Genomic DNA, 25,973 nt, shown 5'->3' with positions numbered 1-25,973 from the left:
TCATCAGGTACTGAGAGAATCCTTGCCCTCCGGCTGTCAACATCCTTAGGCCCGGTCAACATCTTCAGTGTGTAGGCCCCAACCCTCTACTCCACCTACGAGGAGAAAGACAAGTTTTATGAGGCTCTGGATCAGGCAATATCCAGTATCCCCAACAATGAAAGCCTTTACTTACTAGGAGACTTCAATGCTAGAGTGGGAGCTGACCATGAGGCCTGGTCCACCTGTCTCGGTTTTTACGGCAAGATCAACGAGAATGGTCAGCGACTGCTGGAGATGTGCTGCTCCCACAGCCTATGTGTGACAAACACTTTCTTCAAATGCAAGGAGATCCACCAGGTGTCCTGGAGACACCCACGTTCACGCCACTGGCACCAGCTAGACCTCGTCATCACCAGGAGTGCAGAACTGGCCAGTGTCCTCCTTACCCGCAGCTACCACAGTGCCGATTGTGACACGGACCATTCCCTGGTGGCCAGCAAGGTGCGAATATTACCCAAGAAGCTGCACCACGCCAAGAAGAAGGGTCACCCACGTATCAACACCTACTGTGCAAGCAACCCAGAGAAAACACAGCAGTTCATCAGCAAACTGAAGGAAGCCCTCACCAAAGTGACACCTGATGACACCATTGATTCCAAGTGGTCCCATATCCGTGACTCTGTGTACAAATCAGCCATCACAGCTTACGGGAAGAGGGAGCGAAAGAATGTCGACTGGTATGAGGCAAACTGGGAGGAGATGGAGCCCGTGACTGAGGCAAAGAGGAAAGCCCTTCTGGCATACAAGGCTGCACCTAGCCCCAGAACACTACAAGCCCTCAGGATTGCAAGGAATAACGCCCAGAAGACCACCCGCCGCTGTGCCAACACCTACTGGCTGAACCTTTGCAACAGTATACAGACAGCTGCTGACACCGGGGATACAAGAGGAATGTATGAGGGTATCAAAAAAGCGACAGGCCCCCCCAGCTACAAGACCGCCCCCCTCAAGTCCAAGACGGGCGAAGTCATCACAGACCAGGGGAAACAACTGCAGCGATGGGTTGAGCACTATCTTGAGCTATATGCAACCCAAAACAATGTCACTGGAACTGCCCTGGACGCCATTCCAGACCTGCCTGTCATGGAGGAGCTAGACACACAGCCCACCCTGGAAGAGCTCGGAAAAGCCATCGATTGCCTTGCCTGTGGGAAGGCTCCTGGAAGCGACGGCATTCCGCCTGAAGTCCTCAAGAGCGGAAAACCAGCACTGCTCCAGCCCCTACACACACTCCTCTGCCTTTGCTGGGAACAGGGATACATCTCACAGGACATGCGTGATGCCAACATCGTCACTTTGTACAAAAACAAAGGAGACCGTAGCGATTGCAACAACTATCGGGGCATCTCCCTCCTCAGCATCATCGGAAAGGCCTTCGCCCGTGTTGCCTTGGCACGCTTGCAGATCCTAGCCTCCCGCGTCTACCCAGAATCCCAGTGTGGATTTCGAGCCGGCAGGTCAACTGTAGACATGATCTTCTCACTACGTCAGCTGCAGGAGAAGTGTCGCGAGCAGCGGATGCCCCTCTACATTGCCTTCATAGACCTGACGAAGGCATTTGACATGGTTAGTCGGAGTGGACTCTTCAGACTCCTGCAGAAGATTGGCTGCCCCCCACGTCTGCTTGCTGTCATTATGTCGTTCCACGAGAACATGCACAGCACAGTGTGCTTCAATGGCGCAACATCTGAAGCATTCCCAGTCGTTAGCGGAGTCAAACAAGGCTGTGTCCTTGCACCGACGCTCTTTGCCATCTTCTTCTCCATGCTTCTCCAGTACGCATTCAAGGACTGCAGCGAGGGAGTGTACATCCATACCAGGGCTGACGGCAAGCTGTTCAACATCGCCCGTCTCCGTGCTAAGACTAAAGTCACAGAGGTACTCATCCGTGAATTGCTCTTTGCCGACGATGCAGCCTTGACATCACACATGGAAGATGGACTCCAGCAGCTGGTATGCTGCCTCTCCCATGCATGTAAGGAATTTGGACTGACCATCATTTTGAAGAAAACAAATGTCATGGCACAGGACACAGACTCCCCTCCCTCTGTCTCCATCGATGGGTACAATTTGGAAGTTGTCGAGAACTTCACATACCTCGGGTCTAACATCTCCAGCTCACTCTCCATTGATTCTGAGGTGGGCGGCAGGATTGCCAAGGCAGTAGCAGTGATGGCCAGACTTAACCAGAGGGTCTGGAACAACCCCAACCTCACAGAGAAGACCAAACTGCGTGTCTACCAAGCATGCGTGCTCAGCTCACTTCTCTACAGCAGCGAAACATGGACCACCTATGCAAGACACGAGAGGAAACTCAACAGCTTCCACCTGAGATGTCTGCGGCGCATTCTGCACATCCAGTGGCAGGACAAAGTACCCAACACAGAGGTTCTAGAACGCGCCAACATGAACAGCATGTTCTCCATACTCAGCGAGAGGCGCCTTCGCTGGCTCGGCCAGGTCAAGAGAATGGACCCAAGTCGCATTCCCAAGGACCTGTTATATGGGGAGTTAGCAGAAGGTGCACGACCAACTGGATGACCACATCTGCGCTACAAAGATGTTTGCAAGAAGGATATGAAGACAGCAAACATCAATGTCAACGACTGGGAGAGCTGTGCAAACAACCGTTCCAGCTGGCGTCTAGCTGTCAGGCAGGGAGTTCAAAACGCAGAGGAAAAGAGAAGAATAAAGCAAGCTGAAAAGAGAGCTAAAAAGAAGGATAAGCAAAAGCGTACTTTGGAGCTATGCCATCGTCTCTCGTAGACGGACGGATGCCAAGATGAGATGACAAGATGAAGATTTACCTTTCTTTAATTTCATGTTGGAGAAATTGGAAAATATGCATATTCAAAATAATAACAAAAGCAATCACAGTCCAGTAGTCCCCATCTTGAACAGCCCCCCCTGACAAGCAGCCTCCCACTTCTTATGGCCAGAATCCCTTTGCACCGACGAGTTTGTATTCAAAAGTACCCCTCAAGAACGGTCACCCCTCTAATGCAACTAGCCACCAGCATATAGTACAAAAATATAAAATACTCCCCAAACAGGCGGCCACTTTTTATTGAAAATGTATCCAGAACCAATAATTATTTCACATCGCGATGTAAGGTAAGTAATCACATTATCTTTATCATCGATACATGCATCCCAATGTCAAGTTTCCCTTACTGAAAGAAGTGTTGACTGAAGTACATGTAACAGTAAGATAAAACAATTTTATGTTGAAAAGACTTGAATAAACAACGCCATAACCGATAAGGAGGTTATTCGGCAGCAGTGAGTAAAATTTAGCAAATGGAAAGAGAATTATGTATGTACCAAGATTTAAAGGATGTTTCTGAATGGTTTTGCAATGTGCATGACAACAATACCCATTTGATTTGTTTATTTATTATATGACTTGTGATGGTGTTTGCAATCAGCTATTATTAAAGCCAACTTGTGACACAGAATATATGAGAAACTTGTCCCCCAAAACACGAATCAGTTAGAATTTAAACTGACATTAGGAAATGCATACCTGCCAGTTATACCTTGAGAGACCTGGTAGATTTTAGGGTTGAATGGGGATGAGGGTTCAGTCTCAAATGGAGATGGGGCTCATATAGGGAATAGTTTACATATGTATAAGTAGCTGACTTTCACTAATTTAATTTTTTAATTCCTATAATGACAGGCTTTATATTTTAAAGCTGCAAATCCATTATTCAAAATTTGTCTTTTTGAACTTTTATGCATCATTTCCAATTGATTTCACTTTGTTGCATTTTTTAGAAAATGGCCAAAAATGTTTAGCACAACTTTTATTTCCCGATTTTTTGTCAGTCTATTTTTCTAAGACTGTGTTCGAAACTGTTCTTTGCCATAAATAAAAGAATCCTATCCGTTACCTCCCTGTCAGATTTCTATATTATTCACCAAATGAAACTTCAGTGGTATTATACTCTGCATTTTACTGGATATCACATATCACATGCTTGGTTATAACTTACTAAATAAGTAAATAACAAATAAGCTCAAAGTTTAAAGCTCAAAGTCTTCAGAAGAAGACATCTGCAGCAGCAACGAACAATATGTCTGCACTAATCTTATCATGATCGATTTAAATTTGGAATACTGTCTTGGGGAAATTATTAAATGTGTCTACAATTGCATTTTTTCATGTTGCACGTATCAACATGGCAGGTGTGCAAGTGATAAATTTCTCACAACTAAATTTTTGCATCTAGTATTCAGAATTATAAATCATAAAATGTCTTATTCAAATGTTAAAGAATTAATAAGCCAGTTTAAGAGACTAAGTAGTCTGGATGACTAATCAGTCTAGATGACTAAGCAGTCTGGATGACTAAGTAGATTAGATGAATAAACAGTTTAGATGACTAAGCAGTTTCAAGCTAGATAAGTATTCTGTACTGGGAATTAAAATCACAGTTGGGCACGTAAGAAGACCAATGTATTTCTTAAGACTTTTTTGTGTTCAAATTGCATTTGCTGGGCTACAAGGTACATACTGGAATTTTCAATCCCTATGATGTACTTTTTAATAAATCCAACATTTTGTCAATGCCTCCTCTACCAACCTTGAAATCTTCTCTGAAATGAGCTCCCCTGCTTTCCTTCCTGGCCTCGGCACCAACAATGGTCTGTACGGCATTAATCATCAGATTCTGCAGCTCCAAAGTTTCAATGAGATCTGTGTTCCACACCATGCCACGGTCTGTCACCTGCAACAAAGAAAATATAACAATAATGTCTCTTTGAAATCTGTGCTCCACATCATGCCATGGCCTGTCACCTGTAACAGGGAAAATGAATCAGCTCAATGAGAACAGTATTCCTCACAATGCCAAAGTCTGTCAACTGGAGCAGAGAAAATGCACTATAATGTAACGCATTTGACTAATATACAGACAATATCACTTTTATTGTGTTGATCATAAAATCCTGTGGCTTCAGGATGAGACGTACATCTCATACCTATAATGGGGGCCCCAAGTGGCAGAGTGGTCTAAAGTGCTCACCATTACGGATCACTGCCATCTCACCTCTTCTGCGTGGGTTCACGTCTCAGATTTGGCTAATGTGGTTATGTGAGAAAGCTTGTCAGTAGCTTCTTGTGGGTCGGTGGTTCTTTCCGAGGTTTTCACTGGTTCTTCCTCCACCATTTATACTGGCCACCATGTATAGCCCATCTTGTGCTGAAAATGGCGTTAAACTCCACTACAACAACAACAACATACCTTTAATACTGCTAATGTCTCCTGCATCTGGACAAGGTTCAACCTGTGTATAATATGATGTTCCAACCATTGCATTTGTACAATCTTTTTGTTGCGAAGCAACTTTCATTATTAATCAGGAGATACATTTCATACTAGTATTTAAGATTGGTATTAAATACCACATGCCAACACATTGGTAACAATAATATCAAAAAATACTAGTAATGATGATAATTATTATCCATAGCTTGCCATGGAGAATCCTATGTTCATCTTTTATCTACAACCCACCCCACTCCCATCTTGTACACTGTGGCTATTGACCCAAGTATCAAAAACCAATTTCCATTACATGTTTCATCCTGAAATAACTTAATGTATACTGTTAGGTAAAGAAATATTAAATTTCCTTATCATACAATTTTAGTACTGATCTAAAATGTCTGAGAATGGATATAATGGGAAATAACTCTTATGTTAGTGGGCACTTTTTATATGGGATCACAAACTACTGCTAACAAGTTATCATTGGATTGAGGTAAATATACCCATTGTAATTCTTGCATCTCTGTTCAATCAAGGTTCCAGAATTGGTCAAATTAAAGGATCAGCATTTGTTGTATGCTTTAATGAATTGAAAGCTATATGGTACCAACGATTTTGAAGAAAACATAGGACAGTAAATCCCCACCTCGACCCCATTAAGTGTGTGTGTGATTTGGATTTTTAAAAGTAGCTTTAACAATTTTTCATTCATATCGCTATGATGTCTGCTGTGCGGCAGTTTATAGTGATGTCTAGCACTGGGACATCATGCCGCAGACATTTAGCATGATGTCCCATCCAGTCACATTATCCTGACACCAATCATAACACTAACCTCTTAATGCAGAGCGCCAAGCGAGGCAGCTGTTATTGGCATTTTTGTAAGTCTTTGGCATGACTCAACCGGGGGTCAAACCCACGACCTCCCGCATCCGAGACAGATGCTCTAACCACTAGGCCACCGGAGCGGTCCCCATTAAGAAATAAATGCAAGTTAAAAGCTAAACAAGTTAAAATTAAGTAAAAGGTATATAAAATAAAAATATTAAAAAAGCATTAAATGTAACAAAAATTAAAATGTATAGTCAAAATCTCTTATATAATGAAATCAACATCATAATTTATTTGTGAAACATGAACACTCTATGCTATGCTCTATGCAAAAATGTAACATTATTAAGATGAAATATGTTGCAATATTAATCATTTTCTCTGTTTGCCATTTTTTTGTTTTTTAAATCAGAGAGCACATTGCAATGATTATGACCATAACCTATCTGCACATAAGTGAATACACTAATACCATCTGAATGTTGGAAATAGTACAATCTCTTTAACATGTAATATAACACAAATAAATTAAGTAAAACAGTGAATATAAAAATGAAATCAATTTTTTTTATGTGGCATATGATCAATGCAACATACATAATTCAGATGAGGCGCATGGCATTGCAATGTGTGCATTTAAACGGGATCAAGAAAGGGACATAACAAGCCTAATATCTGTAATGCTCAACACCCTGAAAAATTAGAACTGGACAGGGGGGGGGAGAGAAAGAGAGATTCTATCACTTTATGTTATCAATAAATTTGTCCAGATATTCCAATCAGTGCCAACCATCTAATGAGATAAAAACAGAGAGGAATCATATCTTTAGGCTAATGCTTTGTTTGTTAAAGACATACCAATCTGTGCAGACCTTTTTCAAATGAGAGAGAGAGAGAGAGAGAACCATACTTTTACGTCATCCATTTGCTTGTAGAGAGATTCCAGTTTCCTCACACCTTCCTGAAGAGTTGGTCCATCTCTGAACACAGCAGCATGTGCCTGCATAGCCTGTGGGGGAAGAAATATTCTCTATAAGGCAAGCTGCAACATTTACACTAATTCATATTCATTTACATGGTATGCAATAACTAAAAAGATGCCATTCAACTAAAACCTCAAACTTCTCCATGATCTGATGACTTTTATTAATATGTAAAACACTGACATGTCCATAAAGTACCTTGCCAAAGTTGTCACTGTTTTACTGCTGTACACTCTTCATCTCTTAATACAAGACAATTCAGTTCTTAAGACATGTCTTTGTCTAATGCATCTGTAACTCTGGAAAACATACTTATGATGGCCATGATAGTATCTAAATGATAAATATATCTACATGATGTAAAAATCTATAATGCAACTGGATGCACCGCCTGGACATGATGTAAGAATCAAAAACACAACTGGATGTACTGCCTGGACACGATGTAAGAATCAGTAATGCAACTGTATGTACTTCCTGGACACGATGTAAGAATCGATAACACAACTCAATGTACTGCCTAGACACGATGTAAGAATCGGTAATGCAACTGTATGTACTGCCTGGACATGATGTAAGAATCGGTAATGCAACTGTATGTACTGCCTGGACACGATGTAACAATCGGTAACGCAACTCAATGTACTGCCTAGACACGATGCAAGAATCGGTAATGCAACTGTATGTACTGCCTGGACACGATGTAAGAATTGATAACGAAACTGGATGTACTGCCTAGACACGATATAAGAATCGGTAATGCAACTGGATGTACTGCCTGGAAACGATGTAAGAATCGATAACGCAACTCGATGTACTGCCTAGACACGATGTAAGAATCGGTAATGCAATTTGGTGTACTGCCTAGACACAATGTAAGAATCGATAACGCAACTTGATGTACTGCCTGGACACAATGTAAGAATCGATAACACAACTGGATGTACTGCATAGACACGATGTAAGAATGGGTAATGCAACTGGATGTACTGCCTGGACACGATGTAAGAATCGATAACGCAACTGTATGTCCTGCCTGGACACGATGTAAGATTCGATAACACAACTCGATGTACTGCCTGGACACGATGTAAGAATCGATAACGCAACTCGATGTACTGCCTGGAAATGCATTCTCAAGGCTTTTGTAGAATCTACCATGGCTAAGAAACTGCAGTGGCTTACAAATCTGTTTCTTTAAAATAAAACTTTACTCATGAAAGGTTCTGTCATCAATCAAGTTGTTAGAAGGCAAATATTTAGTTTTAATGACTTTTTTGTCAGCATTACCAGCTAATCAACTAATGATAATTGGTTATAATGTGAAGTATCACCAATTTTCAACAACATAAAGATGTCTTTTTCCTAGAAATGCTACAAAGTGAAAATGATCCACGCTTTAAGACATTAGCAGCGATGTGGATATGTATCATTTAATCTGAATGGGTAATGCCTGCCTTAATAATAGTCAGGTATTAGTTCATTGAAACTTGTACAAACTTTATAAATGTTTACAAGCAGTATATTAAACCTGGTGATTTACAGGTGCTTATAAGGCGACTGAATGTCAGTCATTCATTCAATAAAAACAAAATTAAATACAGTCAGGCATCTACAGCATACAAATACCTGTATTCAGTTTTCTGGAAAGTTTTTTTAATGAAGAAATGTGAAGTGATGTGTGATTTTGATTTTTAACGTAGCTTTAACAATTTTTCAGTCATATCACTACAATGTCTGCAATGTGGCAGTTTATAGTGATGTCTAGCACTGGGGCATCATGCCGCAGACATGTAGCATGATGTCCCACCCAGTCACATTATCCTGACACTAGGACGACCAGTCCTAACACTAACCTCTTAATGCTGAACGCCAAGGGAGGCAGCTGTTAGTACCATTTTTTAAGTCTCTGGTATGACTCGGCCGGGGATCGAACCCACGACCTCCCGCATCCGAGGTGGACGCTCTAACCACTAGGCCACCAGTGCGGTAAAGAAATGTGAAACACCTGTACCTAAAATTATCTTGCTAACCTGTCATGATGTGGAACATTTCAATGAGGATAATAAAAAAACTCCATTGGTAATATGGATGATGAAATTTTCTCCATCTCTTACTTGATACACAAAAAAACAAATTAAAACTGAAATACAGATTAGAAAGTTCAACCTACCTTCTGCATTTCCAGTCGCAGTACAGCAGTGGGTATGCTGCCTTTAGCATGTCTTACTTTGTCTATGTTGGCTACAGACTGTTCACCAGAATTCTGGAAATATATGTAGTTTATTTTTTTTATGAAGGCTTTTATAAATATGAATCCATTTAACTTCACGTGTATGACTTTAAAGGTCTTATGATGACAGTGTTTCTCCACTTTTTAGGAAGAAAACACAAAATTCATGAAAAAGGTCCATACAAATGGTGAATTCAGTGTTCTGATTATTCAATTAACTGTTCAGTTGGACAAAAATTGATTTTTTTGAAAAATATTCAAAGAACAAAAAGAAAGGATCCATCCCAGATGCTGGCCAACCCTTGACATATTCGCATGACAAGGAGCAGGAAATTTTATCCTGTTTGCTCTGTAAGTGTGACCATCGCCTGCCTGCAACAACTGAGAATGTTACAAAATTATGCCACTACTGTTATTTAGGAGGAAAAGTTCCAGGGCTGCAGAGGCTGGATTGATAAGTGTTTTCAAGCAAAACGGAATTGCACTGAGATGCAGACCTCATTTCTCAAAAACTACCAAAAAATAGACTCTTTCACCAAATAAATGAGAAAGCTGCAGAAGAAATCTCATGGACATTTAATGGGATTTCGACTTGGTAATTGATAGTTGGAACAAGAGAGGTGCATGTCAGAGGTACTGGCAGTGACAAGCGGTGTTTAATTTGTGCATTGACATGCCTGATATCTGATGACTCATTACCAACCAGGATAATCTTTTGGGGAAAAATCTAAAGATCTCAATCTGAGTGGTATCAAAAACTAAGCTAAAATCCTGGATGGTCAAACACCTAATGTTGGAATATAATCATGAAATATGGAAAGAAAACACAAAAGCATACCTTCTCTCCTAGTGCTGGATTCATTTTGTGGTTATTTGACTGATGGAGATAAAAAATCCATGAAAAAAATCAAGAACAACAATGGCAGTAATCCCCCAGTGGATGCTCAAGTAAACTGCAGCCACTGGACCTATATCTAAATAAAGCTTTCAAGGGACTGCTGTGGAAAAAATGGTCAACCTACATGATGGAACAGACTTCGAAAAGTGTTGCAACCTGGAAGGCTGGTGAAGAGACAACCAACAATAATTCCAGAACAATCAAAGAATTCTGAAGCCAAAGAAAAAGGAAAAAGCTAACGATCTCAGTGGGAGTTATACTGAAAGTTAGGCAAAAAGCCTGGATGGTCAGATACCTAATGTTGGAATATAATCATGAAATATGGAAAGAAAACACAAGCATACCTTCTCTCCTAGTGCTGGATTCATTTTGTAGTCATTTGACTGACAAAGTTAAAAAATCCATGAAACAAATTTACAACAACAATGGCAGTAATCCCCCAGTGAATGTGCTCAAGTAAACTGCAACCACTGGATGTATATCTAAATAAAGCTTTCAAGGGACTGCTATGAAAAAAATGTTCAACCTACATTATGGAACAGACTTCCAAAAGTGTTGCAACCTGGGAGGCTGGTGAAGAAACAACCAACAATAATTCCAGAACAATTAAAGAATTTTGAAGCCAAAGAAAAAGGAAATGATTAATCAGTAGTTTCATAGTATCTGGCCATTTAAACGCAACTAATGGTAGGGATGACCGCTGTATAAGGGGAGAAAATGCAGCTCCATTGGAAAGTCTCTCTAGCAACAAAGATGGTAAATGGTTTAGAGAGCTATGACATGGAAGATTTGTAGAACTCTTGCAAATTCTGAATTTTTCTGTACCTATTTTCATTGCACTTTGTTTTTGTTCATTCATTTAATGCTGGATCACAAATTATATGATTATAAATAACTATGTGTTTAAAAATATAAATACTTTCACATACTGTTCTATGTCTTCATTGTCTTCTCTCTCTCTCTATTAAATCCATTTGACAGTCATAATTATATTTTTGACTGGCTTTAATCCATCAGTCTTTAAACCATGTGGAACACAACTGTGTATACCATGTATCAGTATGTCAATATTGTTGCTGATAATGGCCTTGTCAGAAAATGTTAATACCCTATGGGTAGCCTCATTTCCCTACTGAGACCCTCATTAATTGTATCCGTCAATGCGAATCTGGTCTTCATTCCAGTGTTTACTGGAAATGACCAAGCTTAAGGTCAAAGCATATTTAATTAGCATGTAATACCTCTGTATAGCCATGTGGATTTTGTGACAAGGGATATCATAATTACAGCGATTGACTTATTTAGGCAATAATTGCCAATGGAATATAATACTGCCCTTGTACCTGTGTACATAAGGAATATAATACTGCCCTTGTACCTGGGCACATAAGGAAGACCACAATCATCAGTAACTGAACAACAACAATAATCACCTTGTAACCCTATTCCCTCTTCAAAAAGTAAATATAAACTAAAGCTCTAATACATTACTTTTTCATATCTCTCTCTCTTTCATAGGCATATTCATTAAAACAAAAAAGTCTATTCTAGTTGATTTATGGTAATTTGCTGCAAGAAAACAACAGACAGTACATGTATTATTTACAGTACCTCAAGTGCAAATAATGATATGAGCCCTTTCGACTTTGATCATCTTCATAACACTGCAAGCTACAGCATTACAAGAAATTTTTAAAAAAATATGCACCCAGCAGCCATATAATTTTACACACTGACAATGTAGTCTTCTCTCACTCCTTCCCTCTCTCTCTCTGACACATGTACAGATATTTATTTATGACAATTAACCTATCTTTTTGAGAACTTATAAGAAAATAATTAGGTTGAGAGCAAAACAGAAGTTATTTTTTTATGTTAGTGCTGTTGGGTTGCTGTCAGATGTTGCATGAGCCTCATTATTTTTCATAAAGTCAGTACTCCAAAAGAATATTTTTTACACACAACTCTTTTTTCTACCCTGAAACACAAAAATTATTTTTTCATGTATGCCAAATTACATGAAATACTGTACTCCATATCAGGCAAAAATTCTTCTGAGCATTCAGATCAGTGTATAATCAAGTATGATACTATAACATGCAAATGGAATTCTGGCCATTGAAATCATTGTAAAACAACAATACAAGTGAAACTTGCAAAATGCCAATTCAATTTACATGTTTTCTTTTTAATGCCAATTATAATGAGAAAAAAACATTCAATCTGCACCACTGTGCTCATTTTTATGCCATCATTGGTGTCTGGTACTGCAATTCGTATGCAGCTCACCTATGTGCATTTCTTCACTCATCAACAGAGTACAATTACTTGTGATTTAAGCCATAACCTTAAGAATGCATGCATGACATAAATTGAGCATCACCTGTACTCCAAAATCAATTTTTTTTAAAAGTCTCAATACTTCATATCATGCAAAAATTCAAGTTACAACCGAAATGAAATTGTCACATAAAATGACTTCTGTCCACTGAAAATTATGAGCAGCCTTAAAGACACTGATTTTTAAAACAATCCATTATGTTTTCATTCACCATCCATCACTCTGACTATGCACCCTCTGTGTTCTACAAAATGTACTTATCATTTTGTTTACAGTGGATTGGTTGCATTCATTCTGTACTCCATGTCATGCAAAAGGGTTAGTTACAACAGAAATCAATTTAAAAAGTCTGTCACGCAAAAGGACTTCTGGCTACTGAAATTTATTTTCAGCATTAAAGACACTGATTTTTAAATCAATCCATTATGTTTTCATTCAGGATCCATCATTCTAACTACAGTGCATTGGTTGCATTCATTCTGCATTCTGTTTTCATTTTAATGGAGAAATGACTCGTTACAGGGTCTGTATTTGCCCTTTATATCCGGTCATTTCAAGGTATCAAATTCAAGGGAAGATAATTACCGGTTTGATGGGTCCAATAGTTTCTCCAGGTTTATTCTCCTCTGCAATGGTGTTAGCACATGCTCTTCCAAACACGACCAGGTCAAGCAAAGAGTTGGCACCCAGCCTGTTGGCACCATGAACAGAAGCACAAGCTCCCTCACCGCAAGCATAAAGACCAGGCACAATGTGGTCACGCCCATTCTTATATTCAAGAACCTGGAAGCAACAGTAAATATAGGAGTAATCCAAATGACTATAAGAGCTGAGTAATGACAATATTTGATCTACATCATGGATATTTTACAAAAAGGCATCAAATAATATACATGTCACTTAAAGAGAAATCATGAGAATAATTAACGTATTTATCAATTAATGACCATCAAGCATATCAAACATCACATATGTAGACTGATCACACTTTTGACGTGATAATGCATAAGCAAGTCATATAATACACCAATATAGGAAACAGAAGACTACTGTTTGGGCAGGGTACCAGTCTCCAAAATGGGAACATTGGACCAATGCTGTTATTTTGACCAGTCTCCAAAGGGGGGAACATTGGACCAATGCTGCTATCTTGATCAGCCCTTAACGGGATAAAAGTTATTTTATTCCTAAATTAAGCCGATTAAGAATTTTGGAATTCTTGATTTTTTCATGCGAAGTGAATCCATCAATTGCTATCAAGAATTGTGAAATTCCCACCAAAATCGTGTGGGTTGGCAGGTCTGTATCTCTCATCAATACAATATAGGTATTGTGCTCAGTGTTTGCAATGGATGAAATCAATATCCATGTCTTTAGATGTAAATCTCATCCTCTTTTATATATGCTCAATTCTGGAAGATAGGAATAACAAGATGTTCAAGATGGCTGCTGTAGCAGGCAAAGTGAATGTCTCAGTGGCGCCATTTTCATGTATGGGCAATTATGATTGTGGATATAAAGTTTCATAGCAAACCTCCAAGCAGTTTAGGAGGAGTAGCTGTAACAAAATTGTTCTAACAGACATTCCATAAAATCTTTTGTCTTCAACCAACAGAGCTAAAAATCTGACAATTAGTGAAGCAAAAATAAGACCCGTATCCTATCTTGATCTTTTCATTAAATAAGCACTACATTTTTTCTTCTATATTTTGTTCACACAAAGCTTACTGAATTTTAAAAACCTTAATTACTTACTTATGCATTTATTCCTTTATTCAATACATTAACAGTGTTACTGACTCATCAGCATGTCTAATAGCAATCCCAGCATCAATTTTCTCTTGAAATTAGAAAATCCATCCAGATGAGGTAAAATAATCATTAAATGTCACAAATGTCTAAATACAATACTGCATATCCTATCAGCCTAAACTGTACACAATAAATTTTAAGCAAAATGGTTTAATAATTCCTATAATTCGTGAACCCTGAAATTAATTATCCAAATTTTCTGCATCTTCCTTTTCTCATCTCCGTTTCCATCTAGCACTAATTTGCAAACTAACTGATTGGTTTCTTGTTATTTACATTCTGTTATAACACTGAGAACTTCTCTTTAACAACTGATCATATTGATAAAGGAGTACTTTTTTCCCAGTGTTCACACAGAAATGTCCTGTTCAAAACTGTATCCCCCATCCCCAATTCTGACTTCTGGAATTTCATCAACATAATTTGGAATGTAGAAGTTATATTAAAATTCATAATAAAGCAAAATCCTGAATAAATGGCATCTGTGTACCAACCTGCCCCTTGTAGTTAGTGGGTACACCACCCATATTGTAGTGGACCGTGGGCAGTACTGGGATGGGATCACGTGTAACATCCACTCCAGCAAAAATCATGGCAGTTTCTGAGATTCCTGGCAGTCGGGTTTTCAGAATCTCTGGAGGGAGATGAGTCAGCTGTAGGTAGATATGGTCTTTCTCGGGGCCACAACCACTATAAATAAACAGCAGGACTGGTTAGTATAACGGGGTACAACAATCTTGTGCCTAGATATGTGAGCTACCGGAATGCTTAGTGTCTGTGTGTGTGTAATTTGGATTTTTAACGTAGCTCTAACAAAAATTCTGTCATACTGCTACCATGTCTGCAGTGTGACAGTTTACAGTGATGTCTAGCACTGAAGCATCATTCTGCAGACATGTAGCATGATGTCCAACACAGTCACATTATTCTGACACCAGTCCGACCAGTCCTAACACTAACCTCTTAATGCTGAGCACCAAGTGAGGCACCTGTTAGTACCATTTTTATGAAAGCTTAGTATGGGATACAATAATGTTGAATCCAGATAACCAGTAGGCAGCTACAAGATACTGACTTGTTCTAGATTTCTTAAACGAGGACCATAATTGAGTTGTAACATGGAGAAACTGACATCCTGTTGATAACAAAATACAGAAAACTATTTTCTGATAATTTTTCAGCAGATTGCCAAGCTCTTTTCTTTGTAGTCAAGTTCAGGGGTTTCTAACTCAAATTACCTTAATGGCCACACAAAGACTAGTACATTGGCCAGAGGACTGCATCATTGAAACCTTTTCATTTGCATCATCAGTTTACAAAATTCAAGTAGTCTTTCTCTACCACATGAAACAATTTCATAGGCCCTCAGGCCACATGTAGCAGACCCCTATTTAGTTAGTCTGTCAGTCTATCATTTGACCTTGAATTATGTTAGGCACCGGCAAATTTAAAATAGAATTGTCACCAAAAATATGGGTTTCTATTTAACATTATGCCCCATCTCATATCTTAAATGTCCTTCAGAATCTTGAATACAAGCTGTTATAGCTGTAGCCCATTTCATCATCATTAAGCTACCTCTTGCTGTCACAGCATGGCAAACATGCGCATGTTTATTATTAACAGCTTTTGGCTCCACTATCCATGTTACGCGTCAACATACAATTTTTGATTGTGTATCTGATATGCATTTGACCCACATCTTTCAACAAGACACAATAATCATTAATTAATTTACATGAATGAGCCCCACACATCAAAATGACATGTTTGTAAATAAGATGTACCCAAATTTAGCATTCAGGAATATATGCCAAGAGCATAGGCAGTCTGCCTGGCTATATAAGCTAACAAAATGGTCCACATATAAAGTTTTATCTTCATTGACCCTATTCTGGTTATTCAAGTCCATAAGTAATAAGCATCTCTCATAAAAAAGAAGCCCAAGTTGGCCTAAGATCACTCATCTTCCGATACATGTCCAATAGTCAAATGTAGGAGCACATGGCTAAGAAATCTGGATCAGCAGAGGCTTTCTGTAGAAATTTCCTCCAATGCTGTTGATCGCACATGATGTGAAAACAACTTTTTCAATGTTATTCTGTGTTTATGATGGCAGATCGGCACATCACTTACCCAATATTGCAAGGACTCTATGCCATGATACTTCCCATCAAACCTGGTCGAATTAGACTGAGCATTATTTTATTTTTTTACATGACATTGTTTAAATGGTTGTATTATCTATAGGCAGTGTGGCCATTACTGATGATGATTAATAATAATCTGCACAAATCTAAAACTGAAAAATAATATTTCCATGATCTTTACATTTTTGTAACAAGCTTGCATGGATACTTACATAAAAAAAATTGTTTCATTTGCTTCATGTTCTAGAATAAAAAGTAGAAAAATAGGCATAAGTAATCAAAAGTTGACACATGCCTGATGTTGAGCACTGCTGAACTTCTGCACTTGAAGAAAATGCACACCAATTCACTTCCAAAGTAAACATCTGAATTAACTGATGGATGAGTAAGTAATAAAATCTCAATCAGTGCAGCCATTTATTTCCCCCACATGATAAATGGACGTATTATTTTCCTGAACCCTGAACATTGCAGGAATAACCCTGTATTAAGCAAGCACATGTTTTTTCAATGAAGCTACTCTGGAAATATGTGCATACATAATCACTTAAAGAGGTAAAGAAACCATTTATGAATCTAACCAAGGAAAATCTCAAATTGGAAAAAAAATTTAAAACCAACTGTTACAGACCTGCTTACCATTTCCCAGCTCAAAACTGGTCTATCCATAATTTTCAACAGCTGCCTGTAGTATAACTAACAGTTCAACAATAAAAAGCAGAAAACTTCATCCAGAAATACATTTATTGTCTTTAATGACAATGAAAAAATACATAATTATCTGTTTCTAACTATATTCTTAAATAGTGTACCTTCCCTGTTGTGATTTTGTTGTCCAGAAATTTTCATTACATATGGGTTTAATGAATCTGCTGCTTTCAACAGCAAGTTTAACTTTGCCAAAAGCTGACTTGTCATCACATCATCCCTGTTGAACACTGTGCTTTACAGAAAGAGGACAGGGACTTATTTACGTCATTTATTTTGGCACATACCTTTTGCACATGTCTTTTTATGTAAATTCTATGACAATGTGCGAAAGCAAAATCCAGTTCACAGATACCACAGTAAACATGATTAACTCCTTAAGTCAGACAGTTTTATAAATGGTCAAATACCTGTATAAATCTGGAGAAACTTCTGTCTAGCATTTGGCTGTTAGACTTCTTCCAATTATCTTTTCCAAAGATGCTTGTCTGCCATTTTCAAAATAACAAAACAAATAAAAATAATATCCACCTTGGAACCATGTCCATTAAAGAAGGATTACATTACATGGACTGGCACTGCAGTGGCAGTAAGTGACATGTACTTTAACATGGTTTGTAGTCAGCAGCATAGTAAGTGACATGTACTTTAACATGGTTTGTAGTCATCAGCATAGTGATTTGTACTTTAACATGGTTTGCAGAAAGTAGCACAGTGACATGTATTTAGCATGGTTTGCACAGAGTAGCACAGTGACATGTATTTAGCATGGTTTGCAGTCAGCAGCTCAGTTAGTGACATGTACTACAGCATGGTTAACACATCTGCATTCCTGCCCCAGACTATCCTCAATGATTATGGTTACAAAAGATTAAATAAAGATCAGCAGTGTTTATAGTGAGCTTGTGATGCTCAAATTTCTAAAACAACAGCTATATTCTGAGGGTGTTCATGCAAAACAGTGCTTTTGAGATAAACTTCATATGTGCACAATGATTTGGCCATAAATAACAAGTAGTCACTCACAGCAGAAGCTGTTTAAATGAGGTTTTACATAACTAACTTACCGCCCTTCTCTGATTTCAATAGTGCTTGCCCTAGAGACAACATCTCGGGAAGCCAGATCCTTGGCAGTGGGGGCGTATCTTTCCATGAACCGCTCTCCTTTGGAGTTCAAGAGGATGCCACCCTCTCCTCTGCATCCCTCTGTGATCAGGCATCCTGCTCCATAAATACCTGAAAGAAACAGACAAACGTCTCATTTTTCATTGCAATGGAATGCATGATTACAAATTATCCTCAAATAAAGAGTAATTTCAATATAAACAGTGTTGTTTGCTAAGGGGCCCTGTGTGAATAGTGGTCTAAAAGTGTTTGCCTTTACTGATCCCTGTCAATTCACCTCTGTCCGCCCGAGTTTGAGTATGTGAGAAAGCGTTCCAGTAGCTTCCTGTGTGTTGGTGGTTCTTACCCGAATTTTCCTGGGTTCTTCCTCCGCCAGTTAAATTGGCCACTATATATAGCCTTTCACTTGCTGAAACATTGTATTAAGACCACAACAACAGCAATCTCTACAAAGAAAACACTGACAAGAAAATGACCAAGATACCTGCATATTCAGGCAAAATATATTTTTTCCATTTTCATTTTTATGATGCAATTAGTTTTTTCTGTATTGATGGCTGCAAGAAAGAGCTAAGTATGATGACACCAAGGGACTTTAAAAAAACTCTGCCTGAAAGGTTACATATATTTTATTAATTCATCTATGCTAAACAACTATGCCTATTTCAGTTGCGCATGCCAATCCCTTTTCCATTTAAAGCAAAATTCTCGAAAATACCTGATGTACTTGGCAGCCCATACTGAGAGAACTGTACAGCTTTGACAAAGTAATTGCTTTAGTCAAATGACATGGGAACAATCATCCACCCATGGGAAGCTGCTAGCAAACTTTCTTACATACCCTAAATGGTTGAGCCTGGACTCAAACCCACAAGGACAGAGTTGAAATCAAAGCAATGTGTAAATGTGAGCACCTCTGAGAAACATGAGACAGAAGTGGAGGATGGAAATGCAGATTTCATGTCCTCATGCAGCAGTCTCAACTAGCAGACAGACAGACAAAACAAAAATATATGTACGAAGAGATAGTACATATCATCATTAGGCAGTCCAACTCTACCGACATAGGTTGTCCCCTCTCCTAATCAGGTGTAAAGTAAAGTGCAGCAGAAATAAAAACATTTTAGGGTGTTGAACTGCAGATATTCCATGTCAGTCCAGCTCTACTGACAATGACCACTCCATCCCCTGTAAAGGTGTGAGGTGAGGTTCAGATCTAAGCATACTGACAAACATACAGGTAGGATGGAAATATAAAAACTCAGTGTCCTTATTAGGCCATCTACTTCTACCGGCTATGACTGGTCCATCTCATTTGCAGGTAAGAGTAGAATAGTGAAAAAGCAAACAGACAGACAGACTGACAGACAAACAAAGAAACAGACATACCTGTGGGATGAAACTGTACAAACTCCATGTCCTCATTGGGCAGCCCTGCTCTACTGATCATGGCAGTTCCATCTCCTGTACATGTGTGTGCAGAGGTACATGAGAAATATGTCCTGCCATAGCCTCTGTAAATAGATATTTAAAAAACTGAATCTTATTGTTCACTCTCACTCTTCTGTCTGCATTTTCGACAAAAATAAAAATAAATTCAGTATTTCCATTATACACCTTTTATAGTGTTTACTTAGTTTTGACAACCTCTTCATAAGAGAATTAACATCTTTTACAGTTAGAGTAGTGATGCTAAAGAAATGTCTATACTAAACTCTGCAACAACAAAATTCCAACCAAAACTGTACATGTTCTAATTACTCAAGCATTATCTTAATCTCTGCTAAAATCTCAAAAAAAATGTTTTTTTAAATTAAGCTCAATGGGGAACTTATGTCATAAATCTTGTACTGCATGTATGACGTAAGATATATTATCTATGGATATAACTGTGTGCATGTCTCGAGGCCAATTACCTACGGGGATAGCTGTGGGCATGACTCGAGCCCAATTACTTACAGGAATAGCTGTGTGCATGACTGGAGTCCAATTATCTACAAGGGCAGCTACGCAGATGACTGGAATCCAATTACCTATGGGGATAGCAGCATGCATTGAGTCCAATTAACTATGGGGATAACTGTATGTATGACGAGAACAATTAATTACAGGGTAGCTGCATGTATGACTCAAGCCCAAGTACCTACCAGGATAGCTACATATATAAATCAAGTCAAATTACCTATGAGGATAACTGACCCGATGTTTACTTATGGGGATAACTGACACGATGTTTACCTATGGGGATAACTGACCCAATTTAGGCTTATGAATAGTCTGCTCATTAACACACATCATGAAGCTGTACCTACTTCTGAGCTCTGTAACATTAACATCATTTACAATACACCAAAGCGATTCGTATTACAGAAAAATATAAAAATGTTGTTTTGTAATAATACCAAATAAAACAGACTTTCAACTAGCATTAAAACTACAGTGGAAAAACATACTTTAGGTACCTGAATTTTTGTAACATCAGAAGGTACCATTTTCTGAACCGTAGTTTATGTCTGGGTAATAGGTTTTTTAGGCCTTAGCTCTAAAGCGGACCAATCCAAATAGCACAGATCAGCCCTTGCATAAGGTAGTTTAAGTTTGAGATTTAGAGTGAAATGGGGTCATGACATGAAAATCATGGCTCTAATGTGCTGGGGAAATAGCCAATCAAATCCAGTGTCATTTATACCCCTAATCATCTGGCTCAAAGAAAATCTTTTGGAAAATGAATTTTTTAAAAGCAAATTATGTTTTTCTTGTAATACTTCACTGATCACATTAAATTAGGATATCCTTTTTTACTAACTCCGAATCCAGTCCTCCCAGACATCAATTTGCTACTTTCTTATGATTCGCCTGGGAAACTTTTGATGGTGAGACAATAAAGTTTGGAATTCACACAGGTCTCCCACAAATAATATAATTGTTTCTTGTTATGCTGAACTAGCACTAGAAGTTCATCCTCCTAGTAGAGCAATCAAGTGCCTACTGGGTAGCACAGGCCAAGGTAGTATGTTCAGTATTTCCTCCTTCTCATTACCTATTTTCTTCAATAAGAATGGGTAACGTATCTGCTGAAGAAAACAATTTTTTTTATAGGAATTACTGTTTCTTCTATAATTTTTACCTGACCTCATTACAAATACTCTTTCCCCTGCACTTCTCTGCAAGGCAAGTAATCAACAAGGTGTTGCTCAAGTAAAAAATATAGTTAAAGCCAGATACATCAGTAGCCGCATGGTGGGTGAAAGGGGTGGTAATCTGTAGGAGTTGCTTCCCTTTGTCCATATTCAAAAGACAGCAAGATATATCTTTCAGGAAAGGCTGGATTCAGATGTAGCAAATAATGCTATGTGAGCAGGTAACTATTTGTTTTGATGCATTATTAAGTACCTAAACACACTCCCATTTCACATGAAGATTACAAGAATCTCCAGGGGACAACAGCTTCATATCTGGGGTGATTTCTATGATACAATCATTGCTAAACATCATGTATCAGAACTTAACCTCTTTTCCATATTTGCCTGGTTAATATAATTTCTTTACACAAACTACACAATAAGCATGCTGTAAGAAAACGAACCCTGTGGCTAGCACTGTGTTTTTGGCCTTGAATCTGTGAATGGTGCCATCTTCAAGGCAGAGTGCAGTCACTCCACGGCACTCTCCATCCTCCATGATCAAATCCTGTGCAAAGTACTCAACAAAATACTGGGTATCATATTTCAGGGACTGAAATGGACACAAAAAATTAGACCTGCAGTGCTTTTTTAATAGTCCATTATCCATAACCTATTCAAATTTTAAGGTGAAAGGCTTCTCTTTCCTTTCAATGATGGGGAAAATAGTAATTCGTGAGTAGAGGTCATTCTTTTCATTGTTCAAAATAAAATATTTTTGTCTACAACTTGTCTTTACTAATTAAGTTAAATGACGTGAAAAGAATGAAAATGCTCATTTCACTGAACAAAAGTAAGTATAAATGATGTCTGTAATTCGTCTCTTTCTACTTTAACAAAATGTTGGATAAATTATCTATTTTATTATTAAGCCTCTATTGACATGTGTATAATGACAAGGCTAAAAAGGCATGATATTTCTCTTACTGCATAGAGGTTCATTTCCTACAGGTTTCATTTACCTAAAGCAAATGTAAGTTTGGATGAAATGTCGTTTAAAATAAGAAACTGACCCACGACCTAATTCCTACCTGTCACAGAATGTGCAAAGGAGAAAATGTCCAATCCTGCTGATACACAACAGAACAGTCCCTTTCTGCCAACCCTTTCTTGTCCAAAGGAAGAGCAGACTCATTTTACCAAATACTTATCATTAATCTAGTACTCATCAAACTTTGGCCCATATTATAGTACCTACCAAACAATGACCGCTGATCTAGCACTCACCAAACACTGGCCACTGATCTAGGACATCACCAAACACTGGCTATTTATCTAGGACATCAAACTCTGGCCCATATTATAGTACCTACCAAACAATGACCACTGAGCTAGCACTCACCAAACACTGACCACTGATTAAGCACTCACCAAACTTTGGCCCATAACATAGCACCCACCAAACACTGACCACCGATCTAGAATTCATAACATAGTACCCACCAAGTATACTGACTATGGTCCAGCACTCACCATACTCTGGCCCATAACCGGGTACCCATCAAACACTGATCTAGCACTCACCAAACACTGACCACTGATCTAGCACTCACCAAACTATGGCCCATAACCCATCACTGACCACTGACCAAATTATGACCCATAACCTAGTACCCACCAGTTACTGACCACTGATCTAGCACTCACCAAATTATGGTCCATAACCAAGTACCCACCAAACATTGTTTAATGATCTAGCACCCACCAAATTATAGCCCATTACCTAGTACCCATAAAACTCTGACCACTGACCTATCACTCATCAAATTATGGTCCATAACCAAGTACCCATCAAACACTGATTAATGATCTAGCACCCACCAAAGTATAGCCCATAACCTAGTACCCATCAAACTCTGACCATTGACCTATCACTCACCAAATTATGGTCCATAACCAAGCACCCATCAAACATTGACCAATGATCTAGCACTCACCAAATTATAGCCCATAACCTAGTACCCATCAAACATTGACCACTGATTTAGTGCTCAATAAACTCTGATCCATAACGCTGTAGTCATCAAATTTACTACTCTAGTACTTAGCTGGCTACAGTGTGCATGGATGATGGAAGGACAATGTCCAATCCTGTCTGATACACCAAAATACCTATGTACCTACCCTTTCTTGCCATGCAGCAAACTGACTGCTAGTCTTGAACTTACCAATACTTATTTCCCCATCCCTTACAAACCTTACTTATCTCCCCTTGTACTCAACAAGCCCTGAATTTTTCTTAGTACTCACCACACACTGAGCATTAAACTCGCTTTTGCTGAAATGACCACCATTATATTTACTCACCCTGCCATACAGTGTGTGGAGAAGAGAGTGTCCAGTCCTGTCAGCTACACAACAACATCTGTGTGCCTGCCCTCCCTTGCCATATTTCAAACTCTGACCACCAAATGCTCGCTGGTAAATCTTGCCATTCTCCAGACGGCTAAAAGGCATTCCATAGTTCTCCAACTAGAAGGTAAATTGAAGCATCATTCACCAGTAAGTTTTTATGATGCAAGGAAATGGAAATAAACTTTCAGCAATGTTTTTCAAACTGCAAATGAAACTGACGTGCAACTCAGTTAGATCACAGAATAAGCAAGTGGTTTTTCCAATCATGAAAATAAGGTTTTCACCAAATGTTATGAACCCTGTAAGCACCAAATTTAAAATCAAAGAGAAAATTGTTTTTTGTGGCATGAAAATCTATTCAAGACACCTATATATGCATATAAACACGCATACTGATTTCATCTATCAAAACCAAGCAGGTGGCAAAAGATCATCCATCTCGAAAGCAGGAGGTTGTGGGTTTGAACCCGGACTGTCCGAGTCATAGCAAAGATGTATAAAAATTGTATCAGCAGCTGCCTCGCTTTGCACTCAGCACTAAGTGGTCAGTTTAGGACTGATCTGTCTGGTGTCGGGATAGACGGACTGGGTAGGACATGATGCCACATTTCTGTGGAATGATGCCCCAAGTGTCGGGCATCACTATAAACTGCCACACTGCAGACACCATAGCAATATGACTCGAATTGTTAAAGCTACATTAAAAAACAAACACACACACTTGTCTATCAACATCAAGCAGATTTTGTGTGATTGAGCCAAAGAATTTTTGAAGACAAGTCAACATCAAATCAAGTTGCAACAAACTGTTCAAGATATGTTTCTTAAGACAACTCAACATCATTATGATGGCCACATCAAAAGCAAGATGTCCTTGATGCATGTAGTGGCGATACAATCAAATCTTTATACAAATTCTGACTAGAGTAGTGATAAAGGAATCAACAAAAGTTACACAAGACTTGAAAACTATATCTTATAGAAAATATGAGGCCAAAATTGGACAGATCACTTGCCAAACTGACAGCCAAATGCAAAAGCAGCTAAGAAATCTTGGTTTGCAGGATGTTTTCTGTATAAATTTCCTCAAAGACTGTTGACTGCATATAATAAAAATGATGGTTCCAAGGTTTCAATAGATTTTACATCTTCATCCATATTGGATAGCATATCACATAATTTGTCCAATCCTGAAAGGCCTTTATGCAGGAATAATCACAAAGTTGGTCAAATTCTGTTCAGAACATTTAAAAATAATTCTGTGCACACGTCCTATTTTTATGGTAGCCATATTTAAGGTACATTGGTATATTTTCTATAGATCTGAAAGGCTTTACGCTAGGGCACTCTCTGCCAAATCAGCACAAATTAAGTTTTATATAAATTTAGAAACAGCAACTATATCAAACGACAGATTTGTGTAATTTTTACAAACTTTAAAGCCTTTCTGGATGCTTTCTGTCAAATTTTGTGTTTTTCCATCTAATGTCTTTTGGAGTTGAAATCATTAAAGGACTTTCTGTTTTAGGCAGTCATGTAGGACAGTGACATTTTCAGAAATTTTAAAGCTTTTAATACTGCCCAAAATATTTAGTCAAATTCCAATTAATGTTTTTAGGAATTATCTTAATATTAACTTTTATTGTTTTTTAAGCAATGGCAGCTATATCTGATGATAGATCAGCATCCTGTGAACAGTCTGAAAGCCACTGATACCATGTGACTTTCTGTCAAAGCTGTTAACATTCTGATAGCATAGCTGCCAACCCAAGAGAACAAAAATAATGGCCGATTATGACAAAAACATTGATTTTCAGGAACAAATACTGATTTTTTTAAATTTTAAGGCATATGTAACTATTTACAACATCTACAACTGGTAGTAAAGTAGGACAGTACCTTCCCAAATTATTTAATATCAAAGATGCATGTGTTGCACTCTTTAACAGACTTTAAAATCCATTCAGGTGCCCATTTAGAAGGTGCAAGAGTACAACACATTCAGGCACAGGCTGTTTATATGAGCCTTTAACACAC

At 38.4% G+C, this 25,973-nt stretch overlaps 1 protein-coding gene across 1 annotated transcript in view; it reads right to left on the bottom strand.

Moving 5' to 3' along the window:
• The window catches only part of LOC149788767 (succinate dehydrogenase [ubiquinone] flavoprotein subunit, mitochondrial-like), a 46,388-nt gene that overhangs the window by 7,680 nt on the left and 12,735 nt on the right, over positions 1-25,973 (bottom strand). Inside the window, exons 5-13 of the mRNA XM_089974862.1 lie at positions 23,889-24,053; positions 21,986-22,134; positions 19,789-19,913; positions 18,342-18,510; positions 14,911-15,106; positions 13,190-13,387; positions 9,306-9,398; positions 7,060-7,158; positions 4,632-4,775 (exon numbers count right to left, since the gene is read on the bottom strand). Of these exons, the coding sequence (XP_089830988.1) occupies positions 4,632-4,775; positions 7,060-7,158; positions 9,306-9,398; positions 13,190-13,387; positions 14,911-15,106; positions 18,342-18,510; positions 19,789-19,913; positions 21,986-22,134; positions 23,889-24,053 (1,338 nt within the window). The remainder of the gene's footprint in view (positions 1-4,631; positions 4,776-7,059; positions 7,159-9,305; positions 9,399-13,189; positions 13,388-14,910; positions 15,107-18,341; positions 18,511-19,788; positions 19,914-21,985; positions 22,135-23,888; positions 24,054-25,973) is intronic.

Source organism: Sinohyriopsis cumingii, chromosome 11 (genome assembly GCF_028554795.1).
Source record: "Sinohyriopsis cumingii isolate HCF-2022 chromosome 11, ASM2855479v2, whole genome shotgun sequence".
NCBI lineage: Eukaryota > Metazoa > Mollusca > Bivalvia > Unionida > Unionidae > Sinohyriopsis > Sinohyriopsis cumingii.
The sequence above is the reverse complement of the archived record's forward strand: the minus strand, read 5'-3'. Positions and strand labels throughout refer to the sequence as shown.